This window comes from Lycium ferocissimum, chromosome 3 (genome assembly GCF_029784015.1).
Source record: "Lycium ferocissimum isolate CSIRO_LF1 chromosome 3, AGI_CSIRO_Lferr_CH_V1, whole genome shotgun sequence".
Taxonomy (NCBI): Eukaryota; Viridiplantae; Streptophyta; class Magnoliopsida; order Solanales; family Solanaceae; genus Lycium; species Lycium ferocissimum.
In genome coordinates this window covers 62,866,762-62,883,493 of record NC_081344.1, presented here as the reverse complement: position 1 = coordinate 62,883,493, position 16,732 = coordinate 62,866,762, and the positions used below count along the sequence as shown (strand labels likewise).

Below are 16,732 nucleotides of genomic sequence, written 5' to 3'. Positions count from 1 at the left end.
ATGCATTCTTCCCTTCGTTGATTAAACACTTCCAGGACACCCCGCTCATCTTCTCTTTATCGGACTCCGATACCAGAGGCTTTAAATAGCTAGCAACTCCAACTGGTCGACCAAGGAAGCTTGTAACTTTAGGAACAGAAATAGTTATTGTTCTGTGCCTGGATGGATCCACGCTTGGAGCCAGAAAGATATTCACCAAATTGGCATGTGAAGAAGATTGGCTCCTTATCGATCTTAAAGACGAGGGAAGTCCATATGGAATTATAAGGTGTTCGAAACACAGGCGTTCACAAAAGGCTCTGGGTCCTTAGCAGTTCCGGTCCCTTCGAAATATTGATCAAGGTTATCTAGACAAGTTGGTGAGGATGGAGCATTTGATGGAATGGCAGTTGGAGTAGCTCCAGGACTAGTTGCTGGAATAGTAGTTTGCGAAGAAGAGGCTCTTACCCTTTTAAGAGGAACGTCATTATCCGTTTCCTCCGCGTCAATTTCCACAATGACTACAGGCTCTTGTGGGGAAAGACCCTCAGCTGCTTCGGGGCGACTCATTGATTGTTGCAGCAGACTTGGAGGAAGCAGTTGTTCTCGGTTTTCTTTTCCTTTTAGGAGACAAAGGAGAAGATGGCATGGCAGGTGGTCTAACAATCCTTTTCTTCGGGACTACAGCTTGAGAGATTAATAGGGAAGAGGATTTCGGATCCAATTCAGGGTCATCCATGACCCTTGGAATAGAAGATCCCTTCGGAAGACCTGATAAGTGAAAGAAAATTTAAGTTAACAAAAAAAAAGGGAGGGGGGGAGGTAGGGGAAGGAAATAAATTCTTCCAAATGCCTTTCAGGGTCATACTAACCGTGATTGGTAGCCTTCCATCGATCTTTGGAAATAATTTTGCCAAGAACCATCCGCCTTGGTTGAAATGGCCAAAATGGCCTGAACCCGCTCATGTAGATTCGGGATGGTTGCGGGGGTCCAAGTGGTAGCTTTAGAGAAGTCAAAAAGTTAACTTTAAAAAAAGGAGAAAAGGGAGGTTATCTACAAGATAAGTTCCATGCCTCTGGAAAAGGCATTTGAATTACCGGAATAATCTCGGCAGTTGGAACTGCTACAAAGTGTTCTGTCCAGCCCCGATCATAATCTTCATCGAGACTAGAAATAATGGGGTTTTTCCCCCGTTTCACAAGACGGATCACACCACCCCGAAAAAATGTGGGGGTATGCAAACGGATCAAATGATCAAAGGTAAAAGGAAGCCCAGCTTCCGTGGTCAAAAATCGAAGGCATTCTACTAGCTTCCACACGGACGAACCAACTTGTGCTAAACACACGTTGTAGGGGCAACACAAGTCCAATATTATGGAGTCTATTGGAAGATTAAATTTGAGAGTGAAAGGATAAGTATATACGTTGGAGAAACCTGGTCGGAAAGTAAGGATAAATTCATTGTCCAATGAAAAAATAATTTGGGAAATCATCCTCCTAAAATTCGGCTGAGGAGCAGTAGTAGAGTCATCTTCAGGTGGCACATACTAACCACAGTCCTCCCGAACTTGTTTCTCAAAGTCAGTTGTAATAGAGGAATGATAAGCTTCTACTGATGCCCTTCGATCACCTTTCGATTTAGCCGTACTAACTGCGAATTCTTTAGAAAAGTTAAAGGAAGAAGGAAGCATGTTGAAAGCTCTGGGTTCGGAAGTTCCACCGACATGGTAGCCGTTGACGGAGAAGAAGGAGGAGAAGAATTTCTTACTGGAGGAGTAGAAGCGGCGTTAGTACTTTTCTTGGTGCCTTTTGCCATAATGTTAAAGATTCAGTGAAAGAGTTCCAGTAAAAGAGGCAACCGGAAAGATGGTTGTGATAGGAGATGATCGAAAAAATTTGAAAAGGTTTTGGAGAGTTGAAATTTTGAGGTTGAAGTTAAAGTAATGAAAGTGAAAATGATGGAGAGGTTTTTATACTGAAAACTTGTCATCATTAGGGTGACGCTTCAGGAAACAGCACTGCTTCAATTTGACAATTAAAAGCTGACACCTATCCAAAGTCACAGTGTGACAACACGTGCGTCAGAATATGGAAAAGTGGAGACGTTTTGCATTCCCGCTTAATTCGGAAGTTATTATTTTTCAAAAAAAAAAGTGAAACTTCCAAGAGAAGTTAACGATGCAATTGTCTCGGTTTGTTGTTGATTTAACGAAGTTAATTCTGAAGGATTTGTACATAAGCAAATCGTAGTCAGATAAACGACAAACAAAAAAGAAACGGATGCACACATTCGAAAAGGAAGTTCGAGCGCAAGAAAGTTGACATGTCGTAAATAGATCCGAAGCTATTACTAAAGTTAGGTAAAGATTCCGGTTAAAATACTAGACAAAGTATGAAAAAAAAGTGAAAACATCTTTCCTTAGAATCTAAAGTATTAAAAGAAAAAGGCAAAGCCTATGGAGCAATTTTAGCAATTTCAGCTGTCTTTCTCTTTAGGTTGAATAGCCCCGGAGTTTTTCATGTCTTTGAGGGTTATTTCAGCAGCCTTTACTTTGGTCTTTGTCTCGTGAAGAGATGAGGCAAGGTCAAATCCGGGAATGCTAGCTTCTTTAAAGGCTTTGCTTTGCATCTCGAGCACAGATAAATCGTGACGAAGACGTAGTTTTCTACACCAAGTCTTGAAACGATCACGGGAAACTTCGACACTAATGAGCTGTTCTCGAATGTTTGCAATTTTTGTTTCCAGTTCAGCATTCTTGTTTTGAAGACCCATGTAAGAAGTGGTCATGGATTGGAGGAAATCACTCTGTTCTCTTAAAATTCGGTCGCGTCATTTAAACGCATTATTAGGGAGGCTTTGATAGAGTCGGAATCTCGGAGATCAGACTTCAATTTTATATTTTCAGCTTTGAGGCGCTCGTTTTCTTCATATAGGTTATCTCTTGTTGAGATGGAGCAAAGGAATGAGCAATTTCAATAGCTGAGGTTGCGGTAGTTTGGCCCTGGAATATATATATAAGGAAACGTAGAAAGGGGAAGGAAGATTTAAAAGGAAAGTGTTCAGTTAAGAGAAATATGTACCTAAAGGAGAATGTCGACCAATTGAGTCAGGGATGACTCTAACTTGGCGGCAAAAGTCTTGGGACGGGGTGATGATCCCCAAGAAGCTTCATCTTGAGCAGCAGAATTCTTCGAAGTTAACCCTTTGGTTAGAGAACTCGGAGGAGTTGAAAGCTGATGAGTGAAGGGAGCCATGTGCTCCTCGGAGGATTTATCATTTTCGAAGTTGTTAGGCGTTGGATCATTAGCTTCGTAAATCTGATCATCTTTGTCAAGTATGATTATTGGAGGTGATGCATTCAGTTGAGTTTGATTCGGCGCTTCTGAAAGTAGACATCAGGCATGGAGTCGAGAGCTGATACCAACGGAGGGGGTAAAAGCTTCTTTTTGCTTACGCTTCCGGTTGGATGATTCAACTTGTTCAGCAGTAGCGTTTTGCGAAGAAGTCTTTTTAGAAATTGACTTCTTCACAGGGAGACCTGTAATAAGGGTGTCGTTATAAACACACTAAAAAGTGTTAGAAAAAAAAATGGTGGAAATAATTGGGCTTACCGTAATTCTTGCCTTTCCACCACTCGGAGGACATGTCCTCTAAGAGCAGGTTAGGTCCTTCGAGGCATCAAGCAATACAACGACCCATTTGAAAATTCTGATTACTAGAGTCGGTTCAACTGAGATCGCTATAAAAAAAATAGAGGAAGTTGAGTTTGCTGAGTCAAGGGCAAAATAAAACATCAGTAAGTATATAAGAATTGCAAGCAGAAACTTACAAGCAGGATTCCATGATTCCGGAAAAGGTTCGGATAAAGAGCGGTGAAGTTGGTTGGTTCGGATCATTATGAAACAGTGCAGCCAACCCCAATCGTAGTCATCTTCTGGGTCAATCAAACCAAGTTTCCCCTGAGGGTATACGTGCTCCAGTCCACCTCGGATAACCCTAGGGATGTATAGATGAATTAGGTAGTCCAAAGTGAAAGAAACGCCGGCTATGTTAGCCAGGAGTTGAATACAATAAACAGGTCGCCAAACTTGTGGCGCAACTTGTCCGACACAAATTTTATAGCATCGGCATAAGTCCTCGATTATCTGAGGAGTGGGAAAAGAGCACCCTATAGAAAATGGTAAGTGTACACCATAGAGAAACTATCTACTTGATGATTCATTCTCATCTCATCATTAACATGAAAGACGTCAATATCATCATTAAAGTTTCAGTCTTTTCGTACAATAGGAATCATTTTTGCATCTATAAACGATTCAATTTCAGTAACAGATTCAAGATGGGTCGTGATATGGCAGTCGTCGTGGTATTTGAAGCCGATGGGAAGAATATCAGCTGCGAGAAATTCGAGTTCCTCTTTTGGATTGGAAGAATTCATTAACAACAATTGGGAGAAGCGAAATTCTCATGGAATTGAGTTAGCAATGGTAGAGAAGACATGATAAAAAAAAAAGTTGAATTTTTTAGTAGGAAGTAAAAATCTAGGGTTTGCTGAAGAAGGAAAGAAGATGAGTGAAGATATGCTGTGATTTCTTGCCTTATATACATTTAGTTCGAGAAGTTGAAAAGTTGGGGATTTAAATGTTCAACAGTTTCCAAGGCTAAGCTGATCAGCTTTATGTCTAGTGTAATGATGATTGTCGGCGATGTGCAGAGTGCATTGAATTCAATTTTAAACAGTCGTCTTTTCAGTTTGCCGAACCATACGGTTCACATTCCGGCCATTAGTGGTTCCGGTGGCGTTTCAGATCCATTTCCCAGAGTCACTGCTTTCCACGGGAAAATGGAGGGACTATCTGTATACATGGAAAAGTAATGATTGACACGTGACATATTAACAGCAGGACATGTGGCAGCTCGGATAAAGGCATTCTTAACCATTTCGTCGGGATAGGATAAGGGTCTTCGAGTCCAAATCGAAGGAAAATCTGTTGAAATGGGTATTTCCACGGGATGACATTGGATCAAGTCATTAAATGACGAGGACACAGCTCGCAGCCGTTACTCGATCAGAGCAAATCCGATTGAAACGTTATAATTAGGATTGAATGAGCATTTAAGACTCATAATTAGTCATAATTATCAGATAATCACAGCCAAAGGGCTGATTCTTGTACTACAAATAGAAGCATATAATTCATGTTAAAGGGATAAGATTTCTGGTACACAATATTCTTTACAATATCTTACTTAAGCAATATATTCAAGTTTTCTCTTGCATTCATTTTTAACTGTCAATCCGATCATCAAGCTTCAACTAGTAACATGTTGACTCCAACTGAGAGAATGACTCTGGCTAAGCTATTCAAGCTCTTTCTTTTTATTTATTTGTTGTTATGTTATTATTATTCGACTGAAATTCATTTTACCACAAATCGATCCACGTATTTTTTAAACCACTAACAAATTTAATTGTATCCTTTTATGGGGTAAACAACTAGTACAATACTAGATGTTCTATTCGAGGGATGTGTCTAGTAATTAATAAAGTGTGTTGAGAATTTGGATTCAAATCGCAGTTGAGACAAAATCACCGGATAATTTTTTTTTTTCTTAATCCGTATATGAGATTTGATATTATGAGCAACCACACAAAAGAGCTAAAAAAGTTAATTTATTTAATTACTTCCTCCGATCTATACTATATAGTGTTTCTAGATTTTATATTTAGTTCAAAGTAAATGAATTTTTTACATGACAAAAACGGTATTATTTTTTTGAATGAAATTATCCTTATTTAGATAATGAAATTTTGCATAACAGCGAAATTTTATTAAATAAGTATTTTTTTTCAAGACACATATACTTCCTATGCTTGGTTAACAGAGATTTATAATCATCTAATACTTCAAGTCTCAATAATCATCTAATACAGCAGGGTTCTAGTCTGGAACATCTATCTATTCGCTTACCACTATTATTAGTATTATGCTAGCTTTATCTTATGCTACTTCGCTTTTATTTCTATTGTATTTCTCTTACTTTGGTTATTTTAATATTTTACTATAAGTATTTTTTTTCTTCAATATTTTCATCATAACTTTTACTCTTGCATTTCTTTCAAACCATTTTCTGATAAAGGATTTTCTTGACCCAATGATCTATCAAAAACAGTCTCTCTATCCGATAAAAATAGAGGTGTGTACGTCTCACCCTCTCTGCATCCCATTTATTAAATTATACTAAGTATGTTGTTGTTATAACGAATTATTGTATTTCACATGCCACTTGATCCCCCAAGCTCATTACTTGTATTCAATGAAATGATTAATGTAGTAGTAGTTCGTTATAGGACAGAAAATATTACTCTCTCCGTCCGATAATAAGTGTCATCTTAACCAAAAAAAATTATCCCATAATAAGTGTCACCTTAGGAAATCAAGACAAAAATTGATTACTTTTTTTCAACTCTACCCTTAGACAAAAAATGACAAGTTAAAGTAACATCTAAATGATGATTGAAAAAGTCACATAATAATTTGGTATTGTTGGATTCTCAATATCAAAAGAAGTAATTATTGTGCATGCTCAATCAAGAGGAAAAGTAATTTATTTTTATAGGAATAATTTAGTAAATTTTATATTACACTATAAATTTCTTAATAAATGTGTTTTTTGCTAAAGTGATATTTATTATAGGATGGAGGGAGTAATCTGAAACAAGAATTTTCCGTTCTTCTCCAATATCATGTCATGTGAACATTGCTTTATCTGCGTGCTGAGACAAGTAGTAAAATATACACGAATCCCAATATTTCAGGCTGCTATGCTACTATCAATATTCTCTCTCTTATCCCAAACCCATACTACTAAGACAAGTAGTCACCCCCACGACCCCACCAATCCCACCCCCACGTACCCCCCACCCCTTCTCTTGTCTCTATCTCTTTTGTGTGTGTATATATACATATATGGACTTGAGAGAGTAGTGTTGGTCATAAGTTAGTCTTGGCTTTCGCATATGAGTTCCTCTATCTCCTTTCTTTTGTCGTCCAAATTAAACCCTTATGTTCTTGAAAGTTCCTCACATCATTAATATTCTTGACTGATATATGTCTTTTGAAATATCCAGATATTAAACCTGCAGCCTAGCTAGCTATACATTTGAGTATTAAGCTCTTGGTAACTGTACATGGATCTTTCTACTGAGCAAAATCATCACCTGGTAATGATTAGTCTATAAGAAATGATGGTTTCTTTCTTTTTTTGCACTTCTTTTGGGATCTTCTGTTCCTTGCTTAGTTTTCCTTTCTTCATCTGTGTGTATGCCTATTGGTGCCTTTATTTTCTTTTGAAATGATTTTTTTCTTAAAAATATTTAACTTAATTACACATCAGAGTGCAACGAAAAGTTTCCTCTATCAACGCAATTCACTTACCTTATTATAGAAGTTTACTTATTTTATTTTTAAAATTAAATCTACTTCGTTTATTATGGGTGGTAATTACTTTTAAAATGACCCGAGAGTATAAAAATATTTTTGCGTAGTTCGTTTTTTAGTTTTGAGAAAGTTAAAAGAAGGTACAAAAAACGATTTTTTAACATAAATCTCACTTTTCTCGCTCAATCCGCATTTGTAGTCTTTTTCTCCACTAACAATTTACTGTGGACCTTCGATTTATTAGAAAACCAATCTTGACGTGTCACAATTTTCTTTGACAATAAAGTTGAAAGATTTTTGCCTAAAAAAGTTACAAAATGAAAAATAAAAAAATAAAAGAAGAAGGATTTAAGTCTTTCGTCTGTAGTTGTGCGTCAGTTGAGAGGAGAGAAGTGCACAAGCTTATTTTTATTTTTTCCTGATTTTTAATTTTATTTTTCCTCAGATACTGTAGGTATATTAGCCTAAAATCAACTAAATGCTGGCAGAACTTGATAGATAATCAAAAATCATCGAGTCTGTTTAAGAAAAGAAAAAAAATCTTTATTTTTGTCTTAAAAGTGATGTACTTTGAATATACACAGAGGCAAACATACATACATCTATCAAAAGCATATCAAGATCATTCCTTTTAGAAAGAAAGGGAAAAAAAAAACCACTAAAAAAGACGAGAATTATCGAAGAATAAATTATGTAACTAAACAGTAAAATCCATTGCTAATCTTATTTAGCGATGAATTATCAAAAAATGTTGTTAACCACGAGCAATTTAGAGATGGGGTACAGTAATTAATTTTAAATTTTTAGTGAAGTATTTTCCTTAAGTTTGTTTATATCAAGTGCTAATTTTTATTTTTATTTTTAAATCTACAGGAAATGTCTTCCCAACCACTAGAAAGCATGTTGGCATGCACAAAGCCACAGCAAGAAAAGAAATTACCAAGGCCTCAAGATGAAGCACAAAAATGTCCTAGATGTGACTCTGCCAACACCAAATTCTGCTACTACAACAACTATAGTCTCACTCAGCCTAGATACTTTTGCAAATCATGCAGAAGGTACTGGACAAAGGGAGGTACATTAAGAAATGTTCCAGTAGGAGGGGGGTGTAGGAAGAACAAAAGATCATCATCATCAAAGAGATCAAGTCCAGACCAATCCTTGATTGCCACTTGTCCTAATCAAATATCATCTCTCACACAATTTTCTTATGATCCCAATGACCTTAGCCTAGCATTTTCTAGGCTCCAAAACCAAGAAAGTGGGCAATTAGGACTTCAAGACCACGATATCTCAATGATGGGTCTCGAGTTGCAGAGAACGATTCGAACTGAACCAATCTTTCTTGGAGACCGTGGCATGTGCACCTCTTCTGCGGAAGTTGGTTCTCATGCCGGCTTTCTTGATGCACTAAGAGGTGGATTTCTTGAAACCCCAAATGGCTTCTTGAACCATAACTTGTACTACTATGAAACTGGCAATAATGGGAACAATATGGGACATGTTGAAAATGCAGGTGAAGAAATGGTCACAAATTTTGATCAAGAAATGAGAAGTGGCATCACAACATCAAATATTGCATTGAAAGAAGAGAAGTGCATCCAATATTGCATGGGAAGAGAAGGTGAGGATAAAATCTTGTGTGGATTTCCATGGCAGATTAATGGAGATGGAAATAATGTGGCTGATTTTGAGTTATCAAGCAGGCAAAATTGCAATGGTTTAGGGGTTCCTTCTTGGCATGGACTTCTCAATAGCCCTCTCATGTAGACGCTAGAAAAGAGAGGCCAATCTTTAATATGCAAAACAAAAAGATACTAAGAGTTTTTGTTATTAGAACAAATTTGAAGATTATTTTAGTGGTCTTTTGTGTAAAGAGATTTGATTCATCTGAATCATGTCTCTCTTAAGCTTGTTTTGCAGAACTAATGAAATTAAACTTCCAAATTTGTTCTTCAAAAGACTAGCAGTAAAGGACATGCAGCTGCCTATGTAATTTCATACTCTCTCTGTTCCATTTATATGCATCCGGTTCTAGAAAGAATGGTCTTTTATATTTGAACTTGTTTAATTTTAAATTTCTTGTTATTTTTTAATGACATGCCCTTGTAGTTATATAACATATGGAATGACTATGATAACAAATTCTAGGCCTGAATACATTGACAACTTCTTAAACTTAGCGATAAATTATATTAGACGCTCTAACTATGAAATATTTTAGTTGTGCATCTGAACACATGATAAAATGTTTCGATTAGACATATTTGGTTTAAATTTTCAAACATTCATTGCATATAAGTTAACCAATTAAAATATATCAACTTGTTTATTACAATACACATTAGCAACAATCTCATATACATTGCAGATAGTGGATAGTAGAGCAGATTTATGTTTTGGACCTGAGAGGAGGTGCAGCCCTGCCTGGTATATGCAAGTATTCTCATGGCCTGTACAGTTTTAAATTGTGGTTGTTTGCTGATTCTGGTGCTTAATAAAGTGTTTTCGTTCACCCTAAAAAAAAGAAAAAAAAAAAAAGCAATCTCGTATAATAGCTTATTATATTACCAATTAATGTTTATATAAATGTGATGCTTTGAATTTTTACAAGAAAACTTTATGTTCATTTTAACACCTACATGTAAACTGAAATGAAGAAAGTTATTTAAAGGGCAGTTACTGACAGAATCAGACAGTGATGCTTCATAGTTGATTTTAGTGAAGTCTGAACTCTCCAAACTCTTGGGGTAGTTTGGTACACAGTATTAGCTGGGATATCCCAAAGACTAATTATGGAATTAATTTTATACCATGTTTGGTAGAAGGGATAAATTTATACCTTGTACCAAACAAAGTATAAAATGCATCTCAAACTTAAAGATGGGATATCCCATCTTATCCCATTAATTCTGGGATTATTTTATCCCATCTCCTAGATGGGATAAATTAGTCCTAGAATTATAATCCTGGGATAATTTTGTCTACGTATCAAACGACCACTTTCAGTACTAGCAAGGGTCTACTATAGTAGTATATTATTCTCCAAAATGTCAGAATATTAAGGCCCCGTTTGTCCATAGATACCAAAAAAAAAAAATCACTTTTTTTTGGAATTTTGAAGTTGGAGTTGTGTTTGGCCATAGTTTTTGAAATTGTAGTTTTTAGTGAAATTTAATTGTAAAAAAGTGAAAAAAGTGAATTTTTTTTTTTAAAAAATAAGCTTTTTGAGTTTTTGGTATTTCAGAATACAACTTCAAGTTGTATTCGTAATTCTCATGGCCAAACGCTGATTCCGGAAAAAAATGAAAAAAAATTTCGGAATAAAGTGAATAATTGTTATGGCCTAATGGGGGCTAAAATGGATAGTTAGATTCAAGATATTTCATCATGATTGTTTCTTACTGTTAGGTAGCTCCTGTTATTATATTTAAATCAAAGAATACTATGGTGGAATAAAATAATTAAAGAATAATGAGAGTTGTTGGACTGATGTTGGACTGATGTTTCTCTTCTTTATAGGCTTTGGAATTTCAGTGAGCTATGAGCACCAATTTCGGGATAGATTTTCTTCTCTTGCCTGACCAAATCCAACATGAGATTTTGGCGTGACAGGTTTATAATATTCTATTCCATAATGATAGTATAATTTTCTGCTGGATCATTTTATATTTTATATGTGCGCCCGATTGTTGCTTGCTTTTAGTCAGCTTGACAAGATTTTTGAATGACAAAATTACCTGGGATGTTCAAGAAATTCAAAAAATCGTATCAAATCGGCTTTGATGAATCGATTTTTTTTGGGGAAAATTTTGCTCTCTGTCAATTTTTGAAAATATTTACACCACATGGTCAATATTTTGAGTTTGTTACCTGGTTTAGCCATATTTGTGTATAAACACCTATTGTAAATTATTATACATTTTATACTAGGTTGATACGTTATGTAGAACAATTTCCCCCCAAGGTATAATGTTGTAGTATAGTATAGTGTTGTATAATATTGTATATCGGGTTACGTGGCGTAATAATTTTCAAAGGCTATATATTTTTGAAAATTTTCCTTTTTTTTTTTTTTCTAGCTTGTAAGAGAAAATGACAAAAATGGAATGTTTGAAGGTTTCTAAAATAATTCTTAAGTATGCACCGAACAGTTTTGGTCCTTTAAATTTGCCAAAAGTTAACATTTTTAGTCTCCATATCAAACAATTTATGCTTGTTGTAGACTAAATGTAACACTCCGTAAATCCGGATTAGGTGTGAATGTATTTAATGAGTGTTACCATGATATTTTTGCCATATGAAGTCCCACCGGGATGAGTTTGGGTGGAAATAGTTGTTTTGGAATCAAGACGGATAGTGAGGTGCACAAGATTCGATAGAATTGATTAAGTTTTCGATAAGTCTGTATTCCAGCCTGATTTATTGAAACTTCGTTAGGAATTTGAGAAAACTCAAAACACGAAAGTTGTAGTCCTTTGGAATACCTTTTCATCGATATATGATACAGGTCAAAGGACGTCTGTACAAAAAGTTATAACCGTTTTACTGAAGGGTCGCAGAGTAGTCCGCTGGACACGTATCTGCGACTCATATGGCATTCTGCAATGCGTTTCCCAACGCTTTTGGGCCAAATTTTTGGTCTCGAAGTTTCAACATTCTGTTTCGAATGTGTGTTAACATTTGCCACCGCAGAATGCAATCTGCGGCCAAATGCCAATGCAGACGTGCCCGAGACTTATTAAAAGTCGCGTTTTTCAGAATTTTTATTCCATTTTTTAGTTCTCCAAGCCCTAGCACGACTTTTCTCTCCTCTCCTCTCCTCTCCTCATCTTCCCACATCAAGGTTAGTTTCTCCCATGTATTCCTAAGTAATTCTAACACTTATCTATGGATTCTTAACAAGATTCTACGCTACAATCATAAGGTTTTCAAGAAAACCCTTATCAAGATTTCAAGTTCAGATTTTTGGGTTTCATCTTTAAGATACAAACGTTGTTACAAGTTTTGGAGCGATTAAGGTATGTAGGGCTTCTATCTACGTGTGGAAATACCCTTGTTCTTCTCCACGCCAAGTTCGTTCATGTTTCCACGGATTTCTCATTCTTATGAGTATTATGCCCTAGTTTCATGAAAAGCTTAAATGTTCTTATAGTTCAAATGTATATGAACTATTATTGTTATAGTTCATGAATCCTCCAAGATTCTCCATGTCTTATGAAACTAGATTCTTAACAAGATTCTACGCTACAATCATAGGGTTTTCAAGAAAACCCTTATCAAGATTTCAAGTTCAAACTTTTGGGTTTCTTCTTCAAAATACAAATGTTGTTACAAGTTTTGGAGCGATTACGGTATGTTGGGCTTCGATCTACGTGTGGAAATACCCTTGTTCTTCTCCACACCAAGTTCGTTCATGTTTCCACGAATTTCTCATCCTTATCAGTATTATGCCCTAGTTTCATGAAAAGCTTAAATGTTCTTATAGTTCAAATGTATATGAACTATTATTGTTATATTTCATGAATCCTCCAAAGATTTTGCATATCTTATGAAAACTATATTCATGTTATATTATGCTTACAAATCACGTTTACAAGTCATGTTAATGTAATTCATGGCTTTCTAAGCCAACTATATTCATGTTCATGTTTTGGGAATTGCACAGATCATCGAGAAGGTTTAATACTTGAAACTACATATGCCAGCTTAGGATAAGGATCGCTCCGCCCAGTTAGGATGATTCCTTCATGTTTCCCATTGCGGGATATTTTATGGATCCATTCATGTCATGTTCATATCTCGTATCCCGGCAGGGTACGAGATTGTCACGACCCAACTAGGGGCCATGACGGATACCCGGAGCTACCTTACCGAGCACCACCCATCATACTTGTCATCCAACTCTTCCTAAATATACATTACTCTCAGCACGGAACTTGTCATAATACAATCATTATCATTTCCAAAATACATCTACCTTTGTGCATATAAGCCTGTGAGGCTATCAAAAATGATATACGAATATACACTGTAGTAATCATGAGGCATCTACTACCCGCACATAAGTATCTACGAGCCTCTAACCGGAATACTGGAGTCATAAGGACGGGACAGGACCCCGCCATGCCCCAAATACGTACACAAAAGAATATACCAATAGGTCGCACCTCCGGAGTAGTGGGGTGCTCCTGTACAACTGCTGAGTAGGCTCCAAAGCGTCTGCACCATCTCCCGATCTACCTGTGGGCATGAGCACAGGGTCCATAAAGAAAAGGACGTCAGTACGAACAATGTACTGAGTATGTAAGGCATATATGGTAACATAATAAGGAAATATAGAAAGCATAAGAAGAAAAGGTAACTGTAACTGCTTGCCTCTTAAGGCGGAATCATGCATGCTCACTTTTACCTTTAAAACCAGATTATAACACATATATACAACTATGAGTAAGCTGTCTGAGTCATATGTCATCACTAGCCCGCGTCCGGGATAGTCATCTCGCGCCGCCCACTAGTGGTGCTGCCCGTACCATATAGACACGGTGTAATCATCCATAAGCCGCCCACCTTAGCGGTGCTGCCCGGCCATATAGGCGCGGTGTAATCTTACATATACATAAGCCAATGCATGCAGGAACTAAAAACATGAGGTGCGACTAACAACAAGAAGCAACATTCATGAAATCACAAAAATAAGAATATCGAACTCATCATAGCATCATTATCATCATCATTATCATGGAACATATCTCATCTCTATTTCATAAGAAACTCTTTAAAAATCATTAACTTTCCTCTTTTAGAGTGTAAGAAGATCATGGAAATATAGAGAAGAAATCACAATATAAGAGTCATGCCTTTGAAAAAAGGGGACTAGCCTCACATACCTTTATGTCTTCTTAATGACTAAGAGTTCTACTTCCAAGCTCGCGATTCTACATTCAAGAGAGTCCGTACAAAATTAGCTCATTGTGAGCATGCTTAAATCTGGACTAAAGCGACTAAAAGGCTAATGAAAATTGGGCAGCATTTCCTTTGTTCCTACAACTTTCTCCATATAATCAACAACTCCCAAATATCATTAACAACACCCAAGACATCATAATCAATAAACTTCTTCAAGTTAAACATTATTCGATTCTTAAAATGCCCTTCCAATGTCATTCATAACCATAACTATGGCGTACCACCATATTCGTTCACATATAATGCTTCTTCGACATTCTTAATATCATTCATCACAAGATTATACTCATGGCACATCAAGAACTATGATTCATGTCAAGTCACTATTCAAGAATACCATTAATTCCACCTTTGAGCTTCATATTCTACTCCTTTCCTTTATTCAAGTTATTCCACAACCAAATACTCTTATTAATATGGATTAAATGTGAAACTCACCTTTGATCACATAGGAATGGTCCTTGGATGAAAATACTCCATGTGAGAAAACCCCAACTTCAATTCCAAAGGGCTTCTTGGCCTCTAGCAACCCTAGAGAGCATCCTTGCACTTGATTTCCTTGGATTAATGATGTTTGATCTTTGATTTGCCTTGGATTTATGTTAGTAAGGTGTATAGAATATTCTATATCTCTCAATAAGTGTGGAGGAAATGAGAGAAATGAAAAATAAGAACTTGGGTCTAATATATATATACTTGCAAAAATCTGACCCGACATGGTTTTATACGGACACTTATATAGTCCGTATAATATTATACGGTCCGTATAAGTGACCGTATAAGTCCATCAGAGACTGGTCCATTCTGAAACTATTATACGGACCGTATAAAGTTATACGGACCGTATAAATGGTCGTATAACCCACTTTTCTCTCGAACTTGTTCTCGTCGATTCGTTTGATCTCCAATCCTTATGGAACTTTCTTAGCACTTGTTTAACACTTCATTAACAATCTAAACATCCTTATAACTCATTCACAAGACCTTACTAAATAATCTTTAACTCGATACTTACGAATCCTTTCCCCAAACACGACTTACACCTCACTATCCTTCGATGAACTTTCTTCCTCCGATTCATACAACTTCAAAATCTTATCGCATACACTTTAAAACTACCAAATACCCTCCTTAATGTCATAAGAACTCCATGTTCACCTTAAGCTGACATTAGTCTACGTACGACACAACGATATGAAATTCCGAGGTGTACCAGAGATGGCTTAGCTTATCGGGCAGAGATCAAACACCACGTACTCACGTGGCGGTTACATGTCGGTTATACTAAGGCTCTCCCATTTAATAATGTTTTACTCATGTTATATTATATTCATGTCATGTTCAGCTTACAGTTTCAGTTCCAGTTCTTATTATTTCATGTGCCGTGTTTATTCATTCAGTTACTTTACATAGAGCCCATTTGGATTGTCTTATAAGTTGGTCAAACCAACTTATAAGTCATTTTTTAACTTATTTGAGTGTTTGGTAAAACAGAAAATAGCTTAAATTAAGTTAAAAAGTGCTTAAAATAAGCCAAAACCAAGAAGTTGCTCAACCTCAACTTATTTTTTTTGGCTTAAAAACCATTTTGGTTTGACCAACAACTTTACCCTTTTATCCCTTATATTTTCTGTTAATTCCAATACTATCCTTACTTCTAAAAACCCTTTAAGCACTTTTATCCAAAAAAGATCGCTATTTATAAAATAACTTTCAGCACTTAAAAAGTACTTTAAGCACTTATGCTTAAAAGCCACTTTTTTTTCCAGCTAATCCAAATGGGTTCATACAAGTACAATTCAATTTGACTTATGTTCCTTTTTCCCGAAGCCTGCATTTCACGATGCAGGCATTGATTTATAGGACGACGGATCTGCTCATTAGGACATCGCTCGTATTAGCTTTTGATGAGCCCCATCTCATTCGGGGTGTTGCTTTACTTACATTCATGTCATATTATGCAGTAGAGATATGACGGTGTCTTGTCCCGATAAACAGTTTTAGTATTCAAACTCTATGTTTAAGAGGTTTCATAGACTAGTCTAGCATGTCATGTCAGATGTTCAGTGTCGTATAGTCGTGCTGGCTCGTACTTACGATGTTTTCAAACTATTTCCTCACTTATGTTAAAACAGATTTTCAGACTTATGATTATTAAATCTCATGTTTTACTCAGAGCATTCATGTTTAACATAAATTTTGCATCAGTACATGTCCCATGTTGATTCAGCAAGCCATGTGATTCGCTAGGTCACATGCAGTCAGGCATCGAGTGTCGTGTTATACCCATGCCATTGTGACACTAAAAATATTATTTTTTAGCAAACTTACCGCGACTAT

At 36.3% G+C, this 16,732-nt stretch overlaps 1 protein-coding gene across 1 annotated transcript; it reads left to right on the top strand.

Annotated features, from left to right (window-relative positions):
• The first annotated feature begins 6,950 nt into the window (after positions 1-6,950).
• On the top strand, positions 6,951-9,485 carry LOC132050369 (dof zinc finger protein DOF2.1-like). The gene is made up of 2 exons (XM_059441599.1): positions 6,951-7,206; positions 8,297-9,485. Exons 1-2 carry the CDS (start codon positions 7,174-7,176, stop codon positions 9,191-9,193), a joined length of 930 nt encoding a protein of 309 aa, XP_059297582.1. The 5' UTR covers positions 6,951-7,173; the 3' UTR covers positions 9,194-9,485.
• The last annotated feature ends 7,247 nt before the right edge of the window (positions 9,486-16,732 follow it).

Coding starts and splice junctions, on each gene's coding strand:
- LOC132050369 (XM_059441599.1), top strand. CDS start 7,174: ATGGATCTTTCTACTGAGCAAAATCATCACCTG. Junction 7,207..8,296: donor CTGAGCAAAATCATCACCTG/GTAATGATTAGT, acceptor TTAAATCTACAG/GAAATGTCTTCCCAACCACT.